Source organism: Scleropages formosus, chromosome 20 (assembly GCF_900964775.1).
Source record: "Scleropages formosus chromosome 20, fSclFor1.1, whole genome shotgun sequence".
Taxonomy (NCBI): Eukaryota; Metazoa; Chordata; class Actinopteri; order Osteoglossiformes; family Osteoglossidae; genus Scleropages; species Scleropages formosus.
The window spans coordinates 24965991-24986704 of NC_041825.1; the positions used below are offsets into that span (position 1 = coordinate 24965991).

A 20714-nucleotide genomic window follows, 5' to 3' on the forward strand; every position below is an offset into this window, starting at 1 on the left:
AGAATACAAAGGAAGAGACACACTTGGCTGCTGTTGAAATGAATGTGATACCCGGCATGCCATGTATTACACCTGCGTGTATTCAGACAGAAACGTGAAATCTGGTTAGCCTGTATTTAGACTTGTCACAATTCTGACTCAATAGCAACATATTAAATTAACTAATTAAAGCAATGAACAATTAATTTAATTTAAATCATGTGACTATACACCCCAGGGTGTTGATTCAAGCATACATAAAATACCATAGCTAACTTCACATTTTGTTAATTAAAAATACCTCCTATCAATACACAATAAAATTAGAAGTAATAAACAACACAGTTGGTGATATAGGATTTTGGCATAGAGTGTTGCTCCCCTTCAGTACTTCTGATACTTGGCCTATGCAGTTTCAACTATTCTCTGATTTATACCTAATAGAGACTAAGAAAACCCACTTGATTCTTGCTTTATCAACACAAGGTCCATCATTCCTTACCTCTTCCCTAAGATGGATAATAAGGCTCTGTCAAGGATCAAAATGTCAGGCAATGGAGGAGTCTGCTTTGCTCTCAAGAGAGTCTCCCTCCTACTGTGCCCCCACCCCTCACAGCTTCTGCTGTGCTGAGACACCCTTCCAGTAGTCAAGGATGTCATGCAGATCCTCATCCTTGGCAAACTGTACCTTCTTCCGGAGGGCGTGGCCAGCGGCGATGTAGGAAGCCTCCTCACGAGGATTCTTCTTATAAGGACGGAAGCGCTCCCAGATCCTGAGCGTGTTTTCAGTGGAATACTCAGGGCTTGAAGAGTAGCCCGAGTAGTTGTTGTGACGAGGTGAGAGCTGGGAGTAGGCAGCGTCCCTCTTGGTGCGAGAAAGGGGCTTGAGGAAGGAGACTTTCTGAATGGGTGAGTCAGCAGCACTCTCATAGTAGAGGGCTGGGAAGGAGTGCCTATGTTCCGAGCAGTGGTAATCAGGCTGCACCTCTAGGTGGTGCTGCGCACCAGTGTTCACTCCCCCACTGCTTGTATTGCACCCACTGTTAACCCCACTGCCAACACCACCCCCACCACTACTGCCACTACTTCCTTGGTTGACTACCAGGGGTAGTCTCTCCAGGGGCTCCCCACAACCAATGGGACTGTTTTTGTCTGGATATTTGCAGGAGTCTGGACTGTGGGGCTCAGGAACATCTAGGCTGAAGACACGAGTGTTTTTAGTGGACATGTTGGAGGAGGCATTGCAGCGGCTCTTGACAGGGCCCATCATCACAACAGCTGCATCCGCACTCATCTGTCTCTGAATTGGTCGGGCAGCCGTAGCTGGTGGAGGTTCCCGGTAGGGCGGAGAAAGGAATCCCCCACCACTGATGCCTGGCCGTTCAGAAAGTGGAAGGACAAGAGGAAGAGGGGGTGGTGGTGGAATTTTGGGAGATGCAACAATCTGGCAAGCCTCTGTAATCCCAGAAGCAAGTGGGATAAGTCCTTTGCCTAAGGAGATGCAGGATGGTGCCTGAGAGTTGGGGTTATCTGTTGCTGTGGAAGCAGTACCTGCAGAATCCAGCTTGAGTGCATCAATGCAATTGTTGATGATCTGGTTGACCTTGTCCACTTCCTTAGCAATAGTTGAAATCTCTGACGCAGAGCCTTGACCATCATCATCAGAGTCCTCTCCCATTTCTGTCCTATCATCCTGTCGCAGGTTCTCACCCCCCATGCTTGACATACCTCCATCTCTAACCCTTTCCTCCCCAGTTGCAGAAGTCCTCACATCCATGTAGTTTCCCTTGTTCGCGGTCACAGCTTCAGAGAACGCGGTGGACATCTTCTCCACTTGAGGGATGGAAGACAGTCGGGAGGAGCTGGTGTTGGCTGAGCCTTGCAACATCCCGGAGCTGGTGGAGGAGGAAGGAGGAAGCTTGCTGTGGTGATGCTGGTGGTGTGCTTGCTCGTGAAGTTTGTGGACAACTGATGGATCATTGGCAGCAGCTGCTGCAGCCTCAGGGCCATAGCGCATCTCTAGGATGGTCTTTTTGACGCTTATTGACTTCTGCTTTTCTTCCTGCATACGTCGCTTGCGTAGGCAGTAGTAGACCAGCCCCAACACAATGACCATTCCAAATAGACAACCTAAAATAGTCATGATGTAGTGTGTAGTAGTGGAAGAGCTGGGGCGCATATCATCAGGGCTCTGCGTTCGTGTGGCAAATTGGAGGCACGTATGGTTGTAGCGCTGGGAATTGCGGATGGACGCAACGCAAAATGTGTAGTTGGTGTGTCCCTTGAGGTTGTTAAGGGTGACAATTTCCTTTTTATTCTTCAGGTTCATGACATCAGACACATACGTGTTGTTGTACTGCACAAGGATGTACATCTTAGTGTATGGCCTGGGGATCTGTACCAGCAAGGAGGCAGATGACAGGGAGACATCCTGAAGCTTAATGCTAGGACTGTAGGTGGGGTCTGTGGTGGATGAGGCAGTGGGTTGGTGGTAAAGTCCCACACGATCTGATATATCTGGGCCGAGGCCTGAAGCATCTGAGTCAGGTGGTAGCGAGGTGATGCCAGGGATTATCATTCCATCCCGGCACATTGAGGACAGTATGACACGGGCATTGCGCCCATGGCCTGCAACTGGACTGAGCAACGGAAAGCCAAAGAACTCCCGAGGAGTCTCACACTGCAGTCGGTCATAAGTGTGGGTCACGTTGTTGAAGACCTCCAGCCAGGTGAGGAAACCATACAGCTCGCATCCACAGTGGAAGGGATTCCCTGCAAGTTCACACACCATCAATCTACTAAGACTGGTAAAGGTGGATGGGTCCAGGCGAGTTAGCTTGTTGGAGGACAGGTCCAGGCTGCTGAGGCTGGGACACTCCCAAAAGGCATTATAGGCAATGACCTCAATGAGGTTGTGCTGCACAAAGAGACACTGCATGCGCCCCAGGCCTCTGAGCATACCCTCTGTCAGGTTTGTCAACTTGTTGTAGCCCAGCTGCAGCACCTGCAGGTTGGCCTGTCCTGCAAAGGCCCCATCCTCAATGTAGGAGATCTCATTCTTGGTGAGGTTCAAATCCGTCAGGTTAGTGAAGCGGCTCAGTGAGGTAAAGAAGATGGCCTTCAGCTTGTTCTCATTGAGGCGCAGGTCATGGACCGTGTTATTGATGTGCTGGGGGATGGTCTCATAGGGGGGCTGATTTTGGCTGCAGATGGCCAGCCATACATAGCCCTTGTCTCCCTCAATGAGCCAGCAATCAGCTTGGGTTGGGGTGGGTAGGTATAGGAGCAGGAGTGAGGGCAGAAGGAGAAGAAGTAGACAGGAAAGGCTGGCAGTGGGAGAGGAGGAAATGCCGAGCCAACTGGCCATAATGAAGTAAAAACAAAAGATGGGTCTCGATTAGAAGGGTAATATAGGAAGGGATCCTGGCCAGAGGTTTACCTTGAAGGAAATGGAAAGCAGACAAAAACAACTTTACACTTATAAGGAAAAAGGGCTTCTCAAGATCAGACCCTAGTGTGCAGCATGGTGGTTTGAACAGTTCCCATTTTAGGTCTTCTGTGTTGGCCTACAGTGTTTGATGCAGCAGGGTATAACCATGGCTTTCCTCAATCTTTCCGTATTTTCTTGGAACAGTCGAATCTGTAGAGAGGAGAGAAAAACACATATTAACACAAGCAGTGCTCATGTTAACAAAACTTGCAATATGCATTGAAATACAAAAGTGAACATTGATTAAAATCCTTTTTCAGTAGGTTTCATTTACATTTACGTTTGTTCATTTAGCAGACGCTTTTCTCCAAAGTGACGTACATCTCACAGAGAATACAATTTGTGCAAGGTTTCTTGCTTAGAAAACAACCAGATGTGTGAGAACCTTTTAACACATTCGGCAAAGTTTTCATTTATTGTAGGAAGCCGAATTAAATTATATTTTATTAATAATTTAAAAATTACTTTAAAATGTCACACAACATAGACCAACCTAAGCACACAGAACATTATTTAACAATTTCATCAGTTTCTTTACAAATTCAAAAACAGCCTTCCAATATTCAATTTTTTTAAAAACTTTGTTATTGTGTAACCCTTCAACAGTTAGCTGTGAACGCTTAGTCGTAAAATAATACAATATTAGCAAGCCTCAAATATCAAATTGCTTCTATTTATTTATTAATTTTAAGTTTTTTTAAAAAATTATATTAAGCTGCCAATATGCGAAGTGACATGCCCCTGGCTGCATGATTCTCCTCTGCACCTGCCAATAATCAACAGCAGCAGACTATACGAGAAGCAGCCAGATAGAGGGCAGATCATGGAACCTCCTTGGACCCCGCTCTCGCCTTGCGATCTGTGCTCTGTCTTGCTTATTCACTCCCTGATCCTTTCTTCTGTTCCCCCCTCGACGTCTCCCTCAGCTCCCTGACCTACGGCTCTTGTTTCCTGGATTTGGATTTCTGCGACGCCCCCTCGGATAACATTTGTACCTCGACTGACCCATGCCTGTTTTCTTGACCATTCTCCTGTTTCGCCCAAAATAAACTGCACTGCACTTGAGTTTGGTCTCCTGTCCTGTGTCCTGGAGCTATGACACTAAGATAGTTCTGTGGTATATTACATCGACATGCAACTTATAGCACATGAACCTTTCAGATTTTTTTCCAGAACTGCAGTTTTCATTTTTAAGATTCAAAGCTTTATAAGGTACATGCAAGGAATATTACCAATAATCATGACTTTTTTTCCGTCACCAATTACAAGACATCATTCCCCAGCACCGTGTGAAGAAACCCTGTTTCACACACTACACCCATTCTGACTTTCTCTCCATGCATCCACCAACACCTCCAGCAACCCCACTCTTCCCCCCTCCTACACTTTGGGTCTGTGAAGAGGAGGTACATCGGGTCTTCCGGAAACAGAAGTCAAGGAAAGCACCAGGCCCAGACGGTGTTTCACCAGCCTGTCTAAAAACCTGTGCTAACCAGCTGGCCCCTATCTTCACACAGATCTTCAACAGATCACTGGAGCTGTGCAAAGTACCTTCCTGCTTCAAACGCTCCACCATCATCCCCATTTCAAAGAAACCCAAAATCACAGGACTTAATGACTACAGACCTGTCGCCTTAATGTCTGTGGTCATGAAGTCATTTGAAAGACTGGTGCTGGCCTACCTGAAGGACATTACTGGACCCTTACTGGACCCCCTGCAGTTTGCTTATCGAGCAAACAGGTCTATGGATGGTGCAGTCAACATGGGACTTAACTACATCCTGCAACATCTGGACAAACCAGGGACTTATGTGAGGATCCTGTTTGTGGACTTCAGCTCAGCCTTCAACACCATCATCCCACACCTCCTCCTGTCCAAATTAACCCAACTCTCTGTGCCCACCTCCATCTGTCGGTGGATCACCAACTTCCTGATGGACAGGCAGCAGCTAGTGAGGCTGGGAAAATTCTCATCCAAGACTCGCACGATCAGTACTGGCGCCCCCTAGGGATGTATGCTCTCCCCACTGCTTTTCTCCCTGTCCACCAACGACTGCACTGCAAAAGACCCCTTTGTCAAGCTCCTGAAGTTCGCAGATGACACCACACTCATCGGCCTCATCCGGGACGGCGACAAGTCTGCTTACAAACAGGAGGTTAAAGAGCTGGCTGTCTGGTGCAGTCATAACAACCTGGAGCTGAACATGCTCAAAACGGTGGAGATGATTGTGGACCTTAGGAGAAACATCCCAGCATTACCCCCACTTACCATAGTGAGCAACACTGTGGAAACAGTGGAGACATTCAGGCACCACCATCTCACAGGACCTGAAGTGCGAGCTCCACATAGACTCCATTGTGAAGAAGGCCCAGTAGAGGTTGTACTTCCTTCACCAGCTAAGGAAGTTCAATCTGTCACAGAGGCTGCTGATGCAATTCTACTCTGCAGTCATCCAGTCTGTCCTCTGCACCTTTATAAATGTCTGGTTCTGCTCAGCTACAAAATCAGACCTCAGAAGATTACAGCGGATACTCCGGACGGCTGGAGGAATCATCGGCACCCCCCCCCCACTCTCCAGAAATTGTACTCGTCCAGAGTGAGAAGAAGGGCTGGCAAAATCATCCTAGACCCTTTGCACCCAGGCCACTTCCTCTTTGAACTTTTGCCGTCTGGCCGGCGCTACAAGGCACTAAGCACCAGGACAACCAGGCACAGGAAAAGTTTCTTTCCTCAGACCATCTACCTCATGAACAGATAAATGCCCCCTAGGAAGTAAACTGGTGCAATAAACAACACTATTTATATTTATATTTATTTTTCACATCATATCTCTTATTTACCTTCCCTTGCATTGTATATAACATACCTGTACAAACATATAATGTCTAGTGTCTATTCTGTATATTGTGTACTTTATACTCTATATATTTTTTTTTATCTTTTATTAGCCCACTCTACTTTTATTATTTGTGTCTTGTCACTGTCATTCTGTTTGTGCTGTGGAAGTTTCTGTCACCAAGATGAATTCCTTGTATGTGTAAACATACTTGGCAATAAAGCTCATTCATTCATTCATTCATTCATTCATTCATTCATTCATTCATTTTTTTGTCATGGCCCACAGGGGTAATGCCCCTCCTGGCCAGAGGCGGCATCACTCATTGCCGCTAGTCAACACCCACGTACCGTTCACAGTCTCATAGGTCACGGAGGTATAAAAGGAGCGAGCAGAGCAGGACTGATTGCAGATTCTTAATCAGTGGTTCCATTGTGTTCTTCTGACGTTCAGTAGTCTCTTGTTTCCTTTGTATCATAGGTGTTTATGTTCCAGTCCTGAGTGCCCGTCTTGTCAGCTCCTGCCTCTTCTTCTCCAGTCCTGGTCCAGTGTTCCAGTCTGGTATTTCATCACGTCTCTGAGTTCCAGTCACACTCACAGCGTAGCATTTCACTGTTCACCTAGTTCAAACACAGTGTGTGTTTCCTTGTCCCACATTTCCTGTTTCACTTCCACCGAGTGCTTCTGCACCGTGCACTCCTAATATGACTCTCAGTCTGCACGTGGGGTCATTCTACTTTTTGTCCGTGTTCGGACGTAATAGCAACGCGGATCTGTGTCGGACTCCCGTCCGGACGCTACATTTTTAGTGTAACCTTAACCCTAAACCTGACCTTTAAAAATGGCCAAGAAAACTAATACACACATAGAACATAATAACAAATATAGATTAGCTTTCTTGTACAGCACTGGCAAAAAAGACACACAGCTTGATTTCTTTAGCTACTTAGCTATTGGTTAGAGTCCCAAGAGGAGTCCTATTCTTGAATACTTGCTACTAGAAAATATGCAGTCATTTTAAGCGCTTTTCGATAAAACAGCTGAAACAAGGAATGATAATAATGTATACCATGTGATAGACTGCTGGGCTTGTCTGACCTGTTAATAAAATTGCGTGAGAAAATGTTTTCCTCTCTCCACACTATTTATCTTGTGGCACCAATCGTGTAATAACTACCTTCACTCTCCTGCCTCGAATCAGCATGTACATGCAAGCAAAGCACTTAGATAAACCATGGGGAAACAGAGAAAGACAAAGGGAGCCATTGGAGTTCATCCAATGTCAAATGCACACAGCACCTCTCTGACTGACCAAATTGCTTCGGCAACAATAATAAAACTTACACATACAATGGATAACTTGTGAAGGAAGACAATTTTGGATATCTCCTTCACTCCCACAGCTGTGAAAGCTCAAGGAGGAAAACAATATCTAATTAAATAAATTAAATGCCTACACACATCTTACATTTTTTTTAAAAAAAACATCATTTTAGCTGAAAATTTTTCACTGACTTACTACTTACTCACCAAGCCAACTGCTCCCTTAAACCTACAGTACCAGTCAAAAGTATTAGTACACCTGCTTGAAATCAGGCTTGCCTGCACCAAAAGTATAGAAACTGGATGTCTGAAGAGTGGAAGTGGATCCAATGAGTTTACCAGTGAGTCAAAATGTGAAATATTAGGGTCCAGTCACTACTATTTGAGCATAAAAAGGGTGAGCTAATAAGTTGTGCAACTTGCACGCCGGTCACTGCACAGCATTTGAATCATATAAAACCTCACTCTCCCCTCCTTGAACCACCACCTTAACGTGGTGGAGGGGTTTGAGTGCCTGAATGATCTCAGGAGCTATGTTGCCTGGGGCTATATGCCCCCTGCTAGGGTGTCCCATGGCAAAGAGGTCCTGGGCGACAGACGAGACAAAGCGCGGTTCAAAACCCCCTTATGATGACCATTAAATCAAGGTTCTCGTTTACCCCGCCCGGTATGGGGTCACTGGGGCCCCACCCGGGAGCCAGGCCTGGGAGGGGGGGCTCGCATGCGAGCGCCTGGTGGCCAGGTCTATGCCCACGGGGCCTGGCTGGGCTCAGCCTGAAGCCAAGACGTGGAGCTGCTCTTCGGTGGGCTCACCACCTGCCGGAAAGGCTTTAAGGGGCCGGTGCGTTGTGAGTTGGGTGGTGGTCGGGGTTGAGTGCCCGGCCGACCCAAACCTCGGGTGCCAACTCTGGCTTTTGGGACTTGGAATGTCACCTCACTGGCGGGGAAGGAGCCTGAGCTAGTGCAGGAGGTTGAGAGATACCGTCTAGATATAGTCGGGCTCACTCACAGCTTGGGTTCTGGAACCACTCTTCTCGATCAAGGGTGGACTCTCCACTATTCTGGCGTTGCCCAAGGTGAGAGGCAGCGGGCGGGTGTGGGCTTATTGATAGCCCACCAGTTCAGCCGCCATGTGTTGGAGTCTACCCCGGTGAATGAAAGGGTCATCTCCCTGCGCCTTCAGGTCACGGAACGGTTTCTCACTGTCGTTTGTGCTTATGCGCCTAGCAGCAGTGCAGAGTACCCGGCCTTTTTGGAGTCCCTGGGGGGCGTGCTGGAAAGCGCTCCCACTGGGGACTCTGTCGTTCTTCTGTGGGACTTTAACTCCCACGTGGGCAGTGACAATGACACCTGAAGGGGCGTGATTGGGAGGAACGGCCTCCCTGATCTGAACCCGAGTGGTGAGTTGTTATTGGATTTCTGTGCTAGTCATGGATTGTCCATAACAAACACCATGTTCATGCATAAGGGTGTCCATCAGTGCACTTGGCACCAGGACACCCTAGGTCGGAGATCGATGATCGACTTTGTAGCTGTTCCTTCTGATCTCCGGCCATATGTCTTAGACACTTGGGTGAAGAGAGGGGCTGAGCTGTCAACTGATCACCACCTGGTGGTGAGTTGGATTCAATGGTGGGGGAAAAAGCTGGACAGACCTGGCAGGCTCAAACGCATAGTGAGAGTCTGTTGGGAACATTTGGCGGAGGCCCCTGTCAGAGAGGTTTTCAACTCCCACCTCCGACACAGCTTCAACCAGGTCCCGAGGGAGGTGGGTGACATTGAGTCTGAATGGACTATGTTCCAAACCTCCATTGTTGGGGCAGCGGTTCAGAGCTGTGGCCATAAGGTCTCCGGCGCCTGTCGCGGCGGCAATCCCTGAACACGGTGGCGGACACTGGAGGTAAGGGATGCCGTCAAGCTGAAGAAGGAGTTCTATCGGGCCTGGCTGGCTCATGGGACTCCTGAAGCAGCTGACGGGTACCAGCGGGCTAGAAGGAACGCGGCTCTGGCAGTCGCCACGGCAAAAATTCGGGCCTGGGAGGAGTTCGGTGAGGCCATGGAGGAAGACTTTCGGTCGGCCTCAAAGAGATTCTGGCAAACCGTCCGGCGACTCGGAAGGGGGAAGCAGTGTTCCGCCAGCACTGTTTACAGTGGAAGTGGTACGCTGCTGACCTCAACTGAGGATGTCCTCGGGCAGTGGAAGGAGTACTTTGAGGATCTCCTCAATTCCTCCGACATGCCTTCCGTAGAGGAAGCTGAGGCTGCTGACTCGGAGGGGGACTCGTCCATTACCCTGGCTGAAGTTGCTGAGGTAGTCAAAAAACTCCTCGGTGGCAAGGCTCCGGGGGTGGATGAGATCCGCCCCGAGTTTCTCAAGTCTCTGGATGTTGTGGGGCTGTCTTGGCTGACACGCCTCTGCAGCATTGCGTGGAGCTCGGGAACGGTGCCTCTGGACTGGCAGACCGGGGTGGTGGTCCTTCTTTTTAAGAAGGGGGACCGGAGATTATGTTCCCACTATAGGGGGATCACACTCCTTAGCCTCCCTGGGAAAGTCTATGCCGGGGTACTGGAGAGTTGAACCTCGGATTCAGGAGGAGCAATGCTGTTTTCGCCCTGGCCATGGAACACTGGACCAGCTCTATACCCTCACTAGGGTGCTGGAGGGTTCATGGGAGTTTGCCCAACCAGTCCATATGTGTTTTGTGGACCTGGAGAAGGCATTCGACCGTGTCCCTCGTGGCATCCTGTGGGAGGTACTTCGGGATTATGGGGTTCAGGGCTCGCTGCTACGGGCTGTTCGTTCCCTGTATGACTGGAGCAGGAGCTTGGTTCGCATTGCCAGCAGTAAGTCAGACTTGTTCTTGGTGCATGTTGGACTCCGCCAGGGCTGCCCTTTGTCACCGATTCTGTTCATTATCTTCATGGACATAGGCGCAGCCAGGGAACAGAGGGTGTCTGTTTTGATGGCCGCGAGATCTCGTCTCTGCTTTTTGCGGACGATGTGGTCCTGTTGGCTTCATCGAATCAAGACTTACAGCGTGCACTGGAGAGGTTTGCAGCTGAGTGTGAAGCGGCGGGGATGAGAATCAGCACCTCCAAATCTGAGGCCATGGTTCTCAGTTGGAAAAAGGTGGATTGCTCCCTCCAGGTTAGGGGGGAGTTGCTCCCTCAAGTGGAGGAGTTTAAGTATCTCGGGGTCTTGTTCACGAGTGAGGGAAAAATAGAGCGGCAGGTTGACAGACGTATTGGTGCGGCGTCCGCAGTAATGCGGTCATTGTACCGGTCTGTTGTGGTGAAGAAGGAGCTGAGTCATAAGGCGAAGCTCTCAATTTACCGGTCGATCTACGTTCCTACCCTCACCTATGGTCATGAACTTTGGATCATGACCGAAAGAATGAGATTGCGGATACAAGCGGCAGAAATGAGTTTCCTCCGCAGAGTGGCTGGGCGCACCCTTAGGGATAGGGTGAGGAGCTCAGTCATCTGGGAGGAGCTTGGAGTAGAGCCGCTGCTCCTCTGCATCGAGATGCTGCGCAGGTCACTGAGGCTGAACCTCCGGGGAACCCCACTGGTAACGAGTATGTGCTGAGCCGAATGAGAACTTCCCTGCTCAGATGGGCCCACGACGACCCTGAAGGAGGGCACCTTGGCTTCCGGTGCATAAGGTCCACAATTCAGCAGCGGTTCTGGTGGCCCTCGATTGCGGACAACGTAACCGACTTCATGCAGGCATGCTCCACGTGTGCTCAAACCCGGACACTCTCAACGAAGCCTGCAGGGCTCCTGGAACCTCTCCCAGCACTGTCCCGACCATGGATCCACGTCGCCATAGACTTCCTGGTTGACCTACCCACCTCAGAGGGTAAGACTGTGGTGCTCTCGGTGATCAATCGTTTCTCTAAGGCCTGCCAGTTGATTGCCTTACCCAAGCTCCCTACTGCCTTGGAGGCTGCTGAGGTGCTTTCCCAGCAGGTCTTTCGACTGTATGGACTCCCGGAGGACGTAGTTTCGGATTGGGGACAGCAGCTTATCTCCCAGGTCTGGAAGGCCTTCTGGGAGTCAAGGTAAGCCTGACGTCGGGGTACCACCTGTAGGCAAATGGCCAGGTTGAACAACTCCAGCAGGACGTTTCGCGGTATGTCTGTTCCTAGTGCTCTCAGAGACAGCACCAGTGGGCCAGGTTCCTGCCCTGGGTGGAGTACGTGCACAACGTCGCAACGCACTCCACCACCGGATTGTCCCCTTTCCAGCGTGTCTTAGGGTACCAGCCTGCCCTATTTCCTGGCGAGACGCTACAGAGCCCAATCCTGGTGGTGGAAACCTGGTACCAAGAGAGCAGGAGGGTATGGTGAATGGTGTAGACCCACCTGCGCCCGAGTGCAGACCGGTACAAGACCCAGGTGGATCGCCATTGTCGCACCCTCTCCTTCTTGCCCAGTCAACATGCCTGGCTCTCGACCAAGGACCTCCGCCTGAAGGTCCCGTCCAAGAAACTTGGGCCCTGTTTTACTGGTCTGTTTAAGGTCCTGTGTAAGGTGACTCCGGTGACTTACCGCCTGCAATTGACCCCAGACCTCTGGGTACACCTGACCTTTCATGTGTCTCTCCTAAAACCCTATAGCATCTCCCTGCACCAACCGACGGCCCCGGCGACCCAGCCTCCACCGGTGTCAACTGACGGAGACCGGACCTACGTTGTGCGGACCCTGCTCGACTTGCGCTAACGCCGGGGTTGCCTGCAGAACCTCGTCGACTGGGAGGGCTACAGGCTGGAGGAGAAGTCTTTGGGTGGGTGCTTCAGACATTTTGGACCCTGGTCTGATTTCCAACTTCCATAGGGACCATCCGAAGTGCCCAGCACCTCATCCCGGAGGACGCCCGCCTTCCGAGTTTCAGGCGTCTGGAGCCGCCCGTCGGGGGGGGGTACTGTCACATCCTTATCAGCCAGTGCATCAGCGACACCTGCCGTCTCCTAGAAGGCAGATAAAAGGGAGAGCTGCTGCATCCTCACTGTGGAACCTCCCTTCTAGTGACCGCTGCTTCCTCATCAACCTGTGTTTCTGTGGCTCCTACCAACTCTCCGACCTTCTGCCTGTTCCTGTTTCACTCATGATTCCTGTCTTGCCATTTGACCAATGTTTGCGATTGCCTGACCTGTGCTTGTCCATCGACCATTCTTTAGCCTGCTCTCTGTTTTCCAAAATAAAAGGAAAACACTGTGCAATTGAGTCTGATGCCTGCCTGAACACCGTGGCCATGACACAGTACAGGACCCTTTCTGATACAAAAACAATTTACTGAAGTCACTGAACTATGATCATCATTGAGATTTTACATTTGACTTATTTAGATATATGAATTTCAAAATAAAGACTGCAAGTTAAAATGAATAAATTATCTAAATGTTTTTCTTTCTAATGAATATATTCTGTAAATGTCAATGGGGTTCATTATTTTCTGCTTGTTGATATTTTTCAAAAAAGTAATTCACATATCAAATTGAGTAATTTCTTTTTTTTTACCTTCTCAAAGAGAATATGAGGTTGGGTGGTCAGATGAAAAAACAAGGCTGCAGGTAGCAACGTGCAAGTAAAGTGTTTTTTTGAAATAGCAACAGCACAGTTCTACAAAATGCAAATTATGTTCTGAATCACAATGTGTTTTATTTATACTTCAAGATTTCTTTCATAATTACATTTTCTTTTTCCTCTTAAAAACAAAGTTATAAAAAATTATATGCTGAAAGCAAGGTCAAACAACTGTCATTACTGTCAGAGAAGGCTTTATGTCAAGATGCAAGTAAATGTGTGGTTTTTGAAGATTACCCCCTATAACACAATACCCATTGTAAGTGTGTATACAGCAAGTCTCTAAGTGTGTGTATACAGTATCAGTGGAAGGTGTGACAACACGTTGCTGGAAACTAGCTTTTTTTTCATGAGACATTCATTTAAAGAGTTTAAATAGGAGACAAGCAGGCATGTCATCTCAGCTCTTCTGCAGAAGTTCCCAGAATAAAACATTTTTGAGTTGCTTGGTTTTGATTCTTCTGTCCAGTTTGTCCCATACAGATGCTTCACAGTTGTACTCAGACTTTTGACTAGTACTGTATTTGTGTGCATATTGGTGGTTTTTAGGTCTGGCATCAATGTGCAACCCAATAAATGACCAAGGGCACATATTAGGCAAATGCATAACCCAGATAAAATTAGGTATTTCCTCTCTCTCTCCCATCTCTGTATTTCAGTTGGATTCTTACCTCCTCTCCCTTGTGCCTTTTGACCCACTAGAGTGCTGATCTAATTAAATGGGTCACATAAATGTAACACAACAGAGAGTTTAATTCAGGCTGGTTGCACGTTAGGGAGATCTGTCCTACTGAGCAGGATGTGGACAGGCAGGGTGGAGCAGGTCTAACAAGAGGAGGTGTGGGGTTAGAAATAAGGGCAGAGCCTGGACACAAAAATTTAATTTTTTGAGAAACTGGCCTCTGGACAAGTTCTGTCCATCAAATCCAAACATTGTGGTTACCACCATTACATAAGAAATACCATTTGAAATATCATGGTTGTGAATTTGTGGGGGCGTGGTGGTGCAGTGGGTTGGACCGGGTCCTGCTCTCCGGTGGGTCTGGGGTTCAAATCCCGCTTGGCATGCCTTGCGACAGACTGGCATCCTGTCCTGGATGTGTCCCCTCCCCCTCCAGCCTTAGGCCCTGTGCTGTCAGGTTTGGCTCTGGTTCCCCGCGACCCCGTATGGGATGAGCGGTTCAGACAGTGTGTGTGTGTGTGTGTGTGTGTGTGTGGTTGTGATTTTCATTAAGCAACATTATATAAACACCATGGGTACAATTATCACGTAACCAACACCATAGATACTGGAACTGTCATTTAAGAAAAACCATGGTTACAATCATCATACAAGCAACCACATATACAGTATAAGCAACAACATGGTTACAACCATCATATAAGTAAACCGTGGTTAAGATCATTATGCAAATAGCTCTTTGAACAAAATTGATCTACAAACATAAGTAGTTATACAGCCTCCTAATCAAGAAGCAGATGCTTCCTTCAGGGCATCAGTATGATTTTATTCTTGCTGTTGTTGTTATGTTGTTCATATTGCCACTCTCTTCACTGAGGATGCCTTAATCCAAAGTGAACTGAAAATTTGTGCTTAAGCCAACAATACCGTACCCTTCCCTTCCATTTCAAATCCATCTCCTTTAGGGTTGGTGTCTTACCTCTTAGCAAACAAGCCCTGTGATGCTCTCATTAGAATAAATATTCCTGTTGTACCTGAAGTGTTTTCAAAAAGTGTGCTCCATAAAATAAATTATTAGCAAGAGCTTTCCAATAGTGGAAGGGTTTTGTGTTCAAATGTCTCCCATGTCTTGTCTTTTGCTTCTGAAATAGGGCTTGCTGTTGGATCATCTTCAAATGGTTTCAAAAAACAACTGCATAAAGGAGTGAATAGCCACAGCACGTACTGAAGGGTACAGGCAGCCCCCGGATTACGAACGAGTTCCGTGTCCTCAGTCTGTCTTTAAGTAGAATTTTGATGTAAGTCGGAACAGTTAGGTATGGTGGGTATCTAACATCAGTTTGTCAAATGTTTGTCTTAGTATAAAGTATATTGTGCATCTTTCTATGCATAAAAAACATTAAAAAACACTTCCAGGTACATTAAAACATCTTTAACATAACAATACAGTAATAATAATATAATGTACACACACTGTGTGGAATCGCTTATCCCAAGAGGGGTCGAGGCAAACTAGAGCCTAATCCAGCAACACAGGGTGCAGGGCTGAAGGGGGAGGGGACACAGCCAGGGTGGAACGGCAGTTCGTCGCAAAGCATCCCAAGCAGGACTTGAACCCCAGACCCACCAGAGAGCATGCATAGGCCAAACTTGCCACACCACCGCGCCCCCAATACAATGTAATAATAATAATAATAATAATAATAATAATAATAATAATAAAAATAATAATAATAATAATAAGAAGAAGAATAAGAATAATAAATGTAACTACAGTGGGGGGGGGGGCACAGTTGCGCACTGGGTTTGTCCTGTGCCTGCTCTCTGGTGGGTCTGGGGTTCAAGTCCCACTTGGGGTGCCTTGCGGCAGACTGGCATCCCGTCCTGGGTGTGTCCCCTTCCCATCCAACCCTATGCCCTGTGTTGCCGGGTTAGGCTCCGTCTCACTGTGACACTGCTCAAGATAAGCAGTTTCAGTCAGTGTGTGTGTGTAACTACAGTATTTATAATAGAGAGAGATACACACACACACACATTTTCAGAACCGCTTGTCCCTTACGGGGTCACGGGGAACCGGAGCCTACCCGGCAACACAGGGCGTAAGGCCGGAGGGGGAGGGGACACACCCAGGACGGGACGCCAGTCCGTCGCAAGGCACCCCAAGGGGGACTCGAACCCCAGACCCACCGGAGAGCAGGACTGCGGTCCAACCCACTGCGCCACCGCACCCCCTAGAGAGAGATAGAAAGAGATAATAATAAATGTTACTACTGTTATGACGAACAGAGGACATGGAGGAGGCTGGACCCAAGTGCAGGATCGTTTATTCAGAATCAACGGACTAGTTATGCTCATGTGGTTTGGGACAGACAAATAGTAGGTCAACTGGCAAACTAAACAGAGGCAAGGACCTGAAATCGTGGTTGAGGAACAAGTCGGGCGGTCGTTATCAAAGAGACGTTGAACGGGACTTGGGAATGATGAGGGACAAGACTTGGAAGAGCAACGCAAGGTAGGTTGGGAACACAGAGGGAACAGTTTTCTAGAGTGAGATTCCGCAACTGGGAAGAGGTTGAGAATTGTTTTTTATAGCCAAGTGCTCGGATTGAAGCTGCTGGTTGAGGTGCAGGCATGGTCGTGACAACTACAGTATTTATAACAGTGAGACAGAGAGTGAAAGTGTGTGTGTTTGTCTGTGTGTCTGTGTGCGTGTGAGTGCAAAATGTTAAAGAAACTTTAATGTTCACGTTTCCAGTGTTCGTTGGCGTTTCACATTCTGATTGCTTTATTATTTCCACTTTATTTTCAATCGTAATCATTTTCCTTTTCTTGAATGCATCACTATCACTTGCATCACATTTACGTTTTGGTGCCTTAGCGGTAAAAAAAAAAAATTAAAGCCAAATACACTAACACACACAAGTCACTGTGTAGCATGTCAGTGTGGTCTGAAGAGGGGGCGGAGCCGGGGACGGTCCAACAGCAGCTGAAGCTAATTAAGGCCTCTATTTCTTTCTCCGGACCAGGCAGTGAGAGAGAGACTGAGGAGCCGACGATGGAAACTGCCCCAAGATGTCAGCGAGCATGACCCCGACCCCGACCCTGACACCAACTCCGACCGCAACCGCAACCCCACACACCGAGTTCCCCCATGATCTACCTGTTCCCTGTTCCCTCATTCTCCCCTTTCCTTGTCTGCTTCCCCGCACGACCCTGAATAAAAGCCCCCCCCTTCTCACGAACTCTCCTTGTCTGTGCCGGCGCTTCTTTGCTACACACTGTTAACAGCAATGTGGTCTGACTGAAAAGAACAAAGTCTGTCCTACCTCGAGCTCACGCGCCAACAAGCCGACAAATCGCTGTAGACGTGAAATATTTTGATGCAGGTTGCAAAGAAGTACCTGTTTGTTATTACAAATCATTGTATGTAACTCAAATTTTTAATATAATAGGCTCAATTATGAAGTTTTCATTTGATTGTTACTTGAAGGTGACAAAAGACATTAACTTCAGATCAGTAAGGGGTGTTTCATAACTACGGGTTGTAAATGAAGTCAAATGTTCGTAACTCGGGGAATGCCTGTATACTGCTACTCCAGAAGCTTATGTGTTGGACTATGTACATAACCAAACAGCAAACAGATATCAAGTATGGGGTTCTAAGGTCAATTATTTTTGAAGATTTGTCAGAATTCAAGTTAAAAATGAACATGGAAAATATAGGGTTGGAGGTTACATGAATATGGCCACCTGGGGAATGGAACCTTAAACCTACTGGATTGAAGATTGTTCCTCATAGCGACAATCCTTGCTCAGCTGCGTGGCCCCAGTATCGGCAGTCGTTTCAAAATGGGCCACAGTTCAGGAAAATCTGGGTAATTCTGTTTTGGCCCAGTTACTGCACACCTTAGAAATGTTTCAAAAGCTCCACTTTATCTCACATCCTCTCACGGATGAACATGCAGGGGCCATCTGTGCTGATACAAGTGCCCTGCATAGGAAACACTGATCACAAACCTCCTACAGAGCATGGGACTCCTCCACTCAAGGACCTGGGTATGGAGAGTTTTGTATCAATCCACATCGTGTGTGTGTGTGTGTGTGTGTGTGTGTGTGTGTGAGAGAGAGAGAGAGAGAGAGAGAGCGAGAGAGAGAGAGGCTGGAAGAGCCACATTTAAATCACAAGGATTTAAGGACAAGGCACAACACATTCTCTCTCTCACTAACCCTCCCTCCTTTTCTTCCATCTTCTTCTTCTTCTTATAATAATAATAATAATAATAATAATAATAATAATAATAATAATAAAATAAGAAGAAGAAGAAGAAGAAGAATTCATTTTTTTTAGGGTTGTGCCACCAACATGATGCCATAAAGAGTAGAAGATTTTTACCTATTTAGGATAAATTCACATAGCAGTCTATAGCAAAATGAGAAGCACTATCATATTTATTTATTTTATTTAAAATGACAGAAACCACAGCATTTTAATGAACTCTTGTGGCTCATGAAGAAACAAACATTAAATTACAGATACAAAAAAAGATAATACATACTAGGAATGATGTTACTAATATTTCAGTTTTTCCCAAATGTCAGGTCTTGAAAGGCCTACACCAGGGCATGTTGTGGTTTTCTTGGTAATAGAGTGGCACACAGAAAGGGGAAAAAAGTGTTCCAGTCATGTAATAGCCACGGATGTCTTAATACCTCGGCAGCCCTTGCACGCAAGTTTATTCTGATTTTGTCTCTAGCTGTAGTGCAGACAACAGACTGAGACTAAATTATTTATGACACGGTCATGCTCGATATTATGTGGCCAGTGAAGTGTGATTGGGAGGGTAGCTGGGGGTCAGTTGACCGTGCACAGCTGGAAACAAAATCAGGCACACAAGACAAGAGACAGGCCCAAGATAGTTCCCATATGGACGATGTAGGTTATGTTAGAATGTTGGCAGCCCCTTGGGACTGATATAGGCGCATGCTGAGATGAAATTACAACCCCCACCCACCACGCCACCACAGGAAGTGTGGTGAACTGGAACACAGAAATGAAGTGTTGCTCTACTTATCAGTCGTCACAGACCAGACTCCAATTTCAACCTCCTCTTTGGCCAGAGGCTTTTCTGTTCTAATCGACAACCTTCTGTAAGATAGACTCCAGAGCCCAGGGACAAACACATGCGTTGTGCTCTAGAAATTGGACCTGTTCCAGGGGTACACCTTTCTTCCAGTGGACTAATTTCTCTCAGGAGTGGTGAAAACACAGCTAAAACAGGCAAAGTCGGAGGATTTGCCCTGGAAACAAGCCTGGCTGGTCTTACCACTGTGGCTATTTGTTCCACACGATGAAAGAGCAAGACAGCTCCACCGACTGGCTATGTACAGACAGACGCTACAGGGAGCTCAGGGAGCAAGATGTCAGAGATGCAGCAGCAGTGATATGCTTTCCGCTCCTCCTTCAAGCAGGTCACTGAACGAGGACAAGACGGCTGACCCTGATACCACTGAGGCTGCGAAACGCTTCTTTATCACTGTTCCCCGAGGCAGCTGTGCAGTAGACGTACCTGCAGTAAAGAAGCTCTTGCTCAGAGCCCTGCTTGCTCATCTTTAAATGCCATAATGAACGCTGTGCATGTACATACACACTCTGCAGAGATGTATGCCACTGAAGCTGAGTTCAAGGATTGTGTGTGACAGTGTGTTACCCCCTGGAGCCTGAGCTTTTCTTTACTTCCCTTGGATGGGTAGTTGGATCTGTTGCTGAGCATGCTAATCCTATCTCCTGCCAGAGTTTTTGAGGGTTATGACTATGGAGGACATGGGTGTGATTCTGTGTCAAACCAGTCTGGGTCCACTAGCACAAACAATGCAGTTTTATGACTAAATAATGTTATCATCATCTTATATCAGTTCATTTTTTATGGCTAATTCAGTCCACACATTGATATGGGAAACTTACAGTCAGCCTGGTTTTGGTGTGACTGTAACTGATAAAAATCATGAAAAGAAATGCTTTGAAAGACTGTGATATGATTTGATCTGCAGAAAGGCAGGCCAAAGAAATGGCAAAAATATTCAGGTGGAAAAGTGTATATTTTTCCATTCAGAATATCTTAGACATTACAATACTTACAGGAAGATGTCACCTAGCAATCACTGTAATAAATAAATGCACACCCACAGGAAAGAGCCAGAATAATGATTTGTGTTATTGTGTTAGTGGGGTACGGTGACGCAGTGGGTTTGGCCAGGACCTACTCTCTTGTCGGTCTGGGGTTTGAGTCCCACTTGGGGTACCTTGTGGCGGACTGCCATCCTGTCCTGGGTCTCCCCCTCCGGCCTTGCATCCTGCATTGCCGGGTTAGGCTCCGGCTCACCGCGACCCCGCTTGGGACAAGCGGCTTCAGACAATGTGTGTCTGTGTGTTATTGTGTTAGTGTCAAATTACTACTGAAAAGGTTGTTTTTCAAAAATGATTCCACTCATCTGTCACTGCAGAAATCTTTTTTTCAAGATGTTCTCAAAGCTTATTGGTTTATGACGTTCTGGGTGGTTGTGCAAGAAAAGAATAAAGAAATCCCCGAAGGGTTGATGTGGCCAATGTGTTTTTAATAACAAAGTTATGGCATGAAGACATATGAAACACTCTCTAGACAAACTGCCACACCATAATTTTTTCATTAAACACATTGGGAGTATCAGAACCTGTATACATCCCTCTACTTGTGCTGCAAAGACATAAAAATGTGATTTTTTTTAATCTTGCTATTACTTTTTTCTACTATCAGCAACTGGATAATAGTGTTTCAATG

At 47.1% G+C, this 20714-nt stretch overlaps 1 protein-coding gene across 1 annotated transcript; it reads right to left on the reverse strand.

Annotated features, from left to right (window-relative positions):
* Positions 1-362: 362 nt before the first annotated feature.
* Positions 363-3605, reverse strand: elfn2a (extracellular leucine-rich repeat and fibronectin type III domain containing 2a). The gene has a single exon (XM_018740832.2). The coding sequence runs from the start codon at positions 3344-3346 to the stop codon at positions 590-592; it is 2757 nt and encodes a 918-aa protein (XP_018596348.2). The 5' UTR covers positions 3347-3605; the 3' UTR covers positions 363-589.
* Between the last annotated feature and the right edge of the window lie 17109 nt (positions 3606-20714).

Bases quoted from the DNA above. Each gene is read 5' to 3' on its own strand.
- elfn2a (XM_018740832.2), bottom strand. From the start codon at position 3,346: ATGGCCAGTTGGCTCGGCATTTCCTCCTCTCCCACTGCCAGCCTTTCC.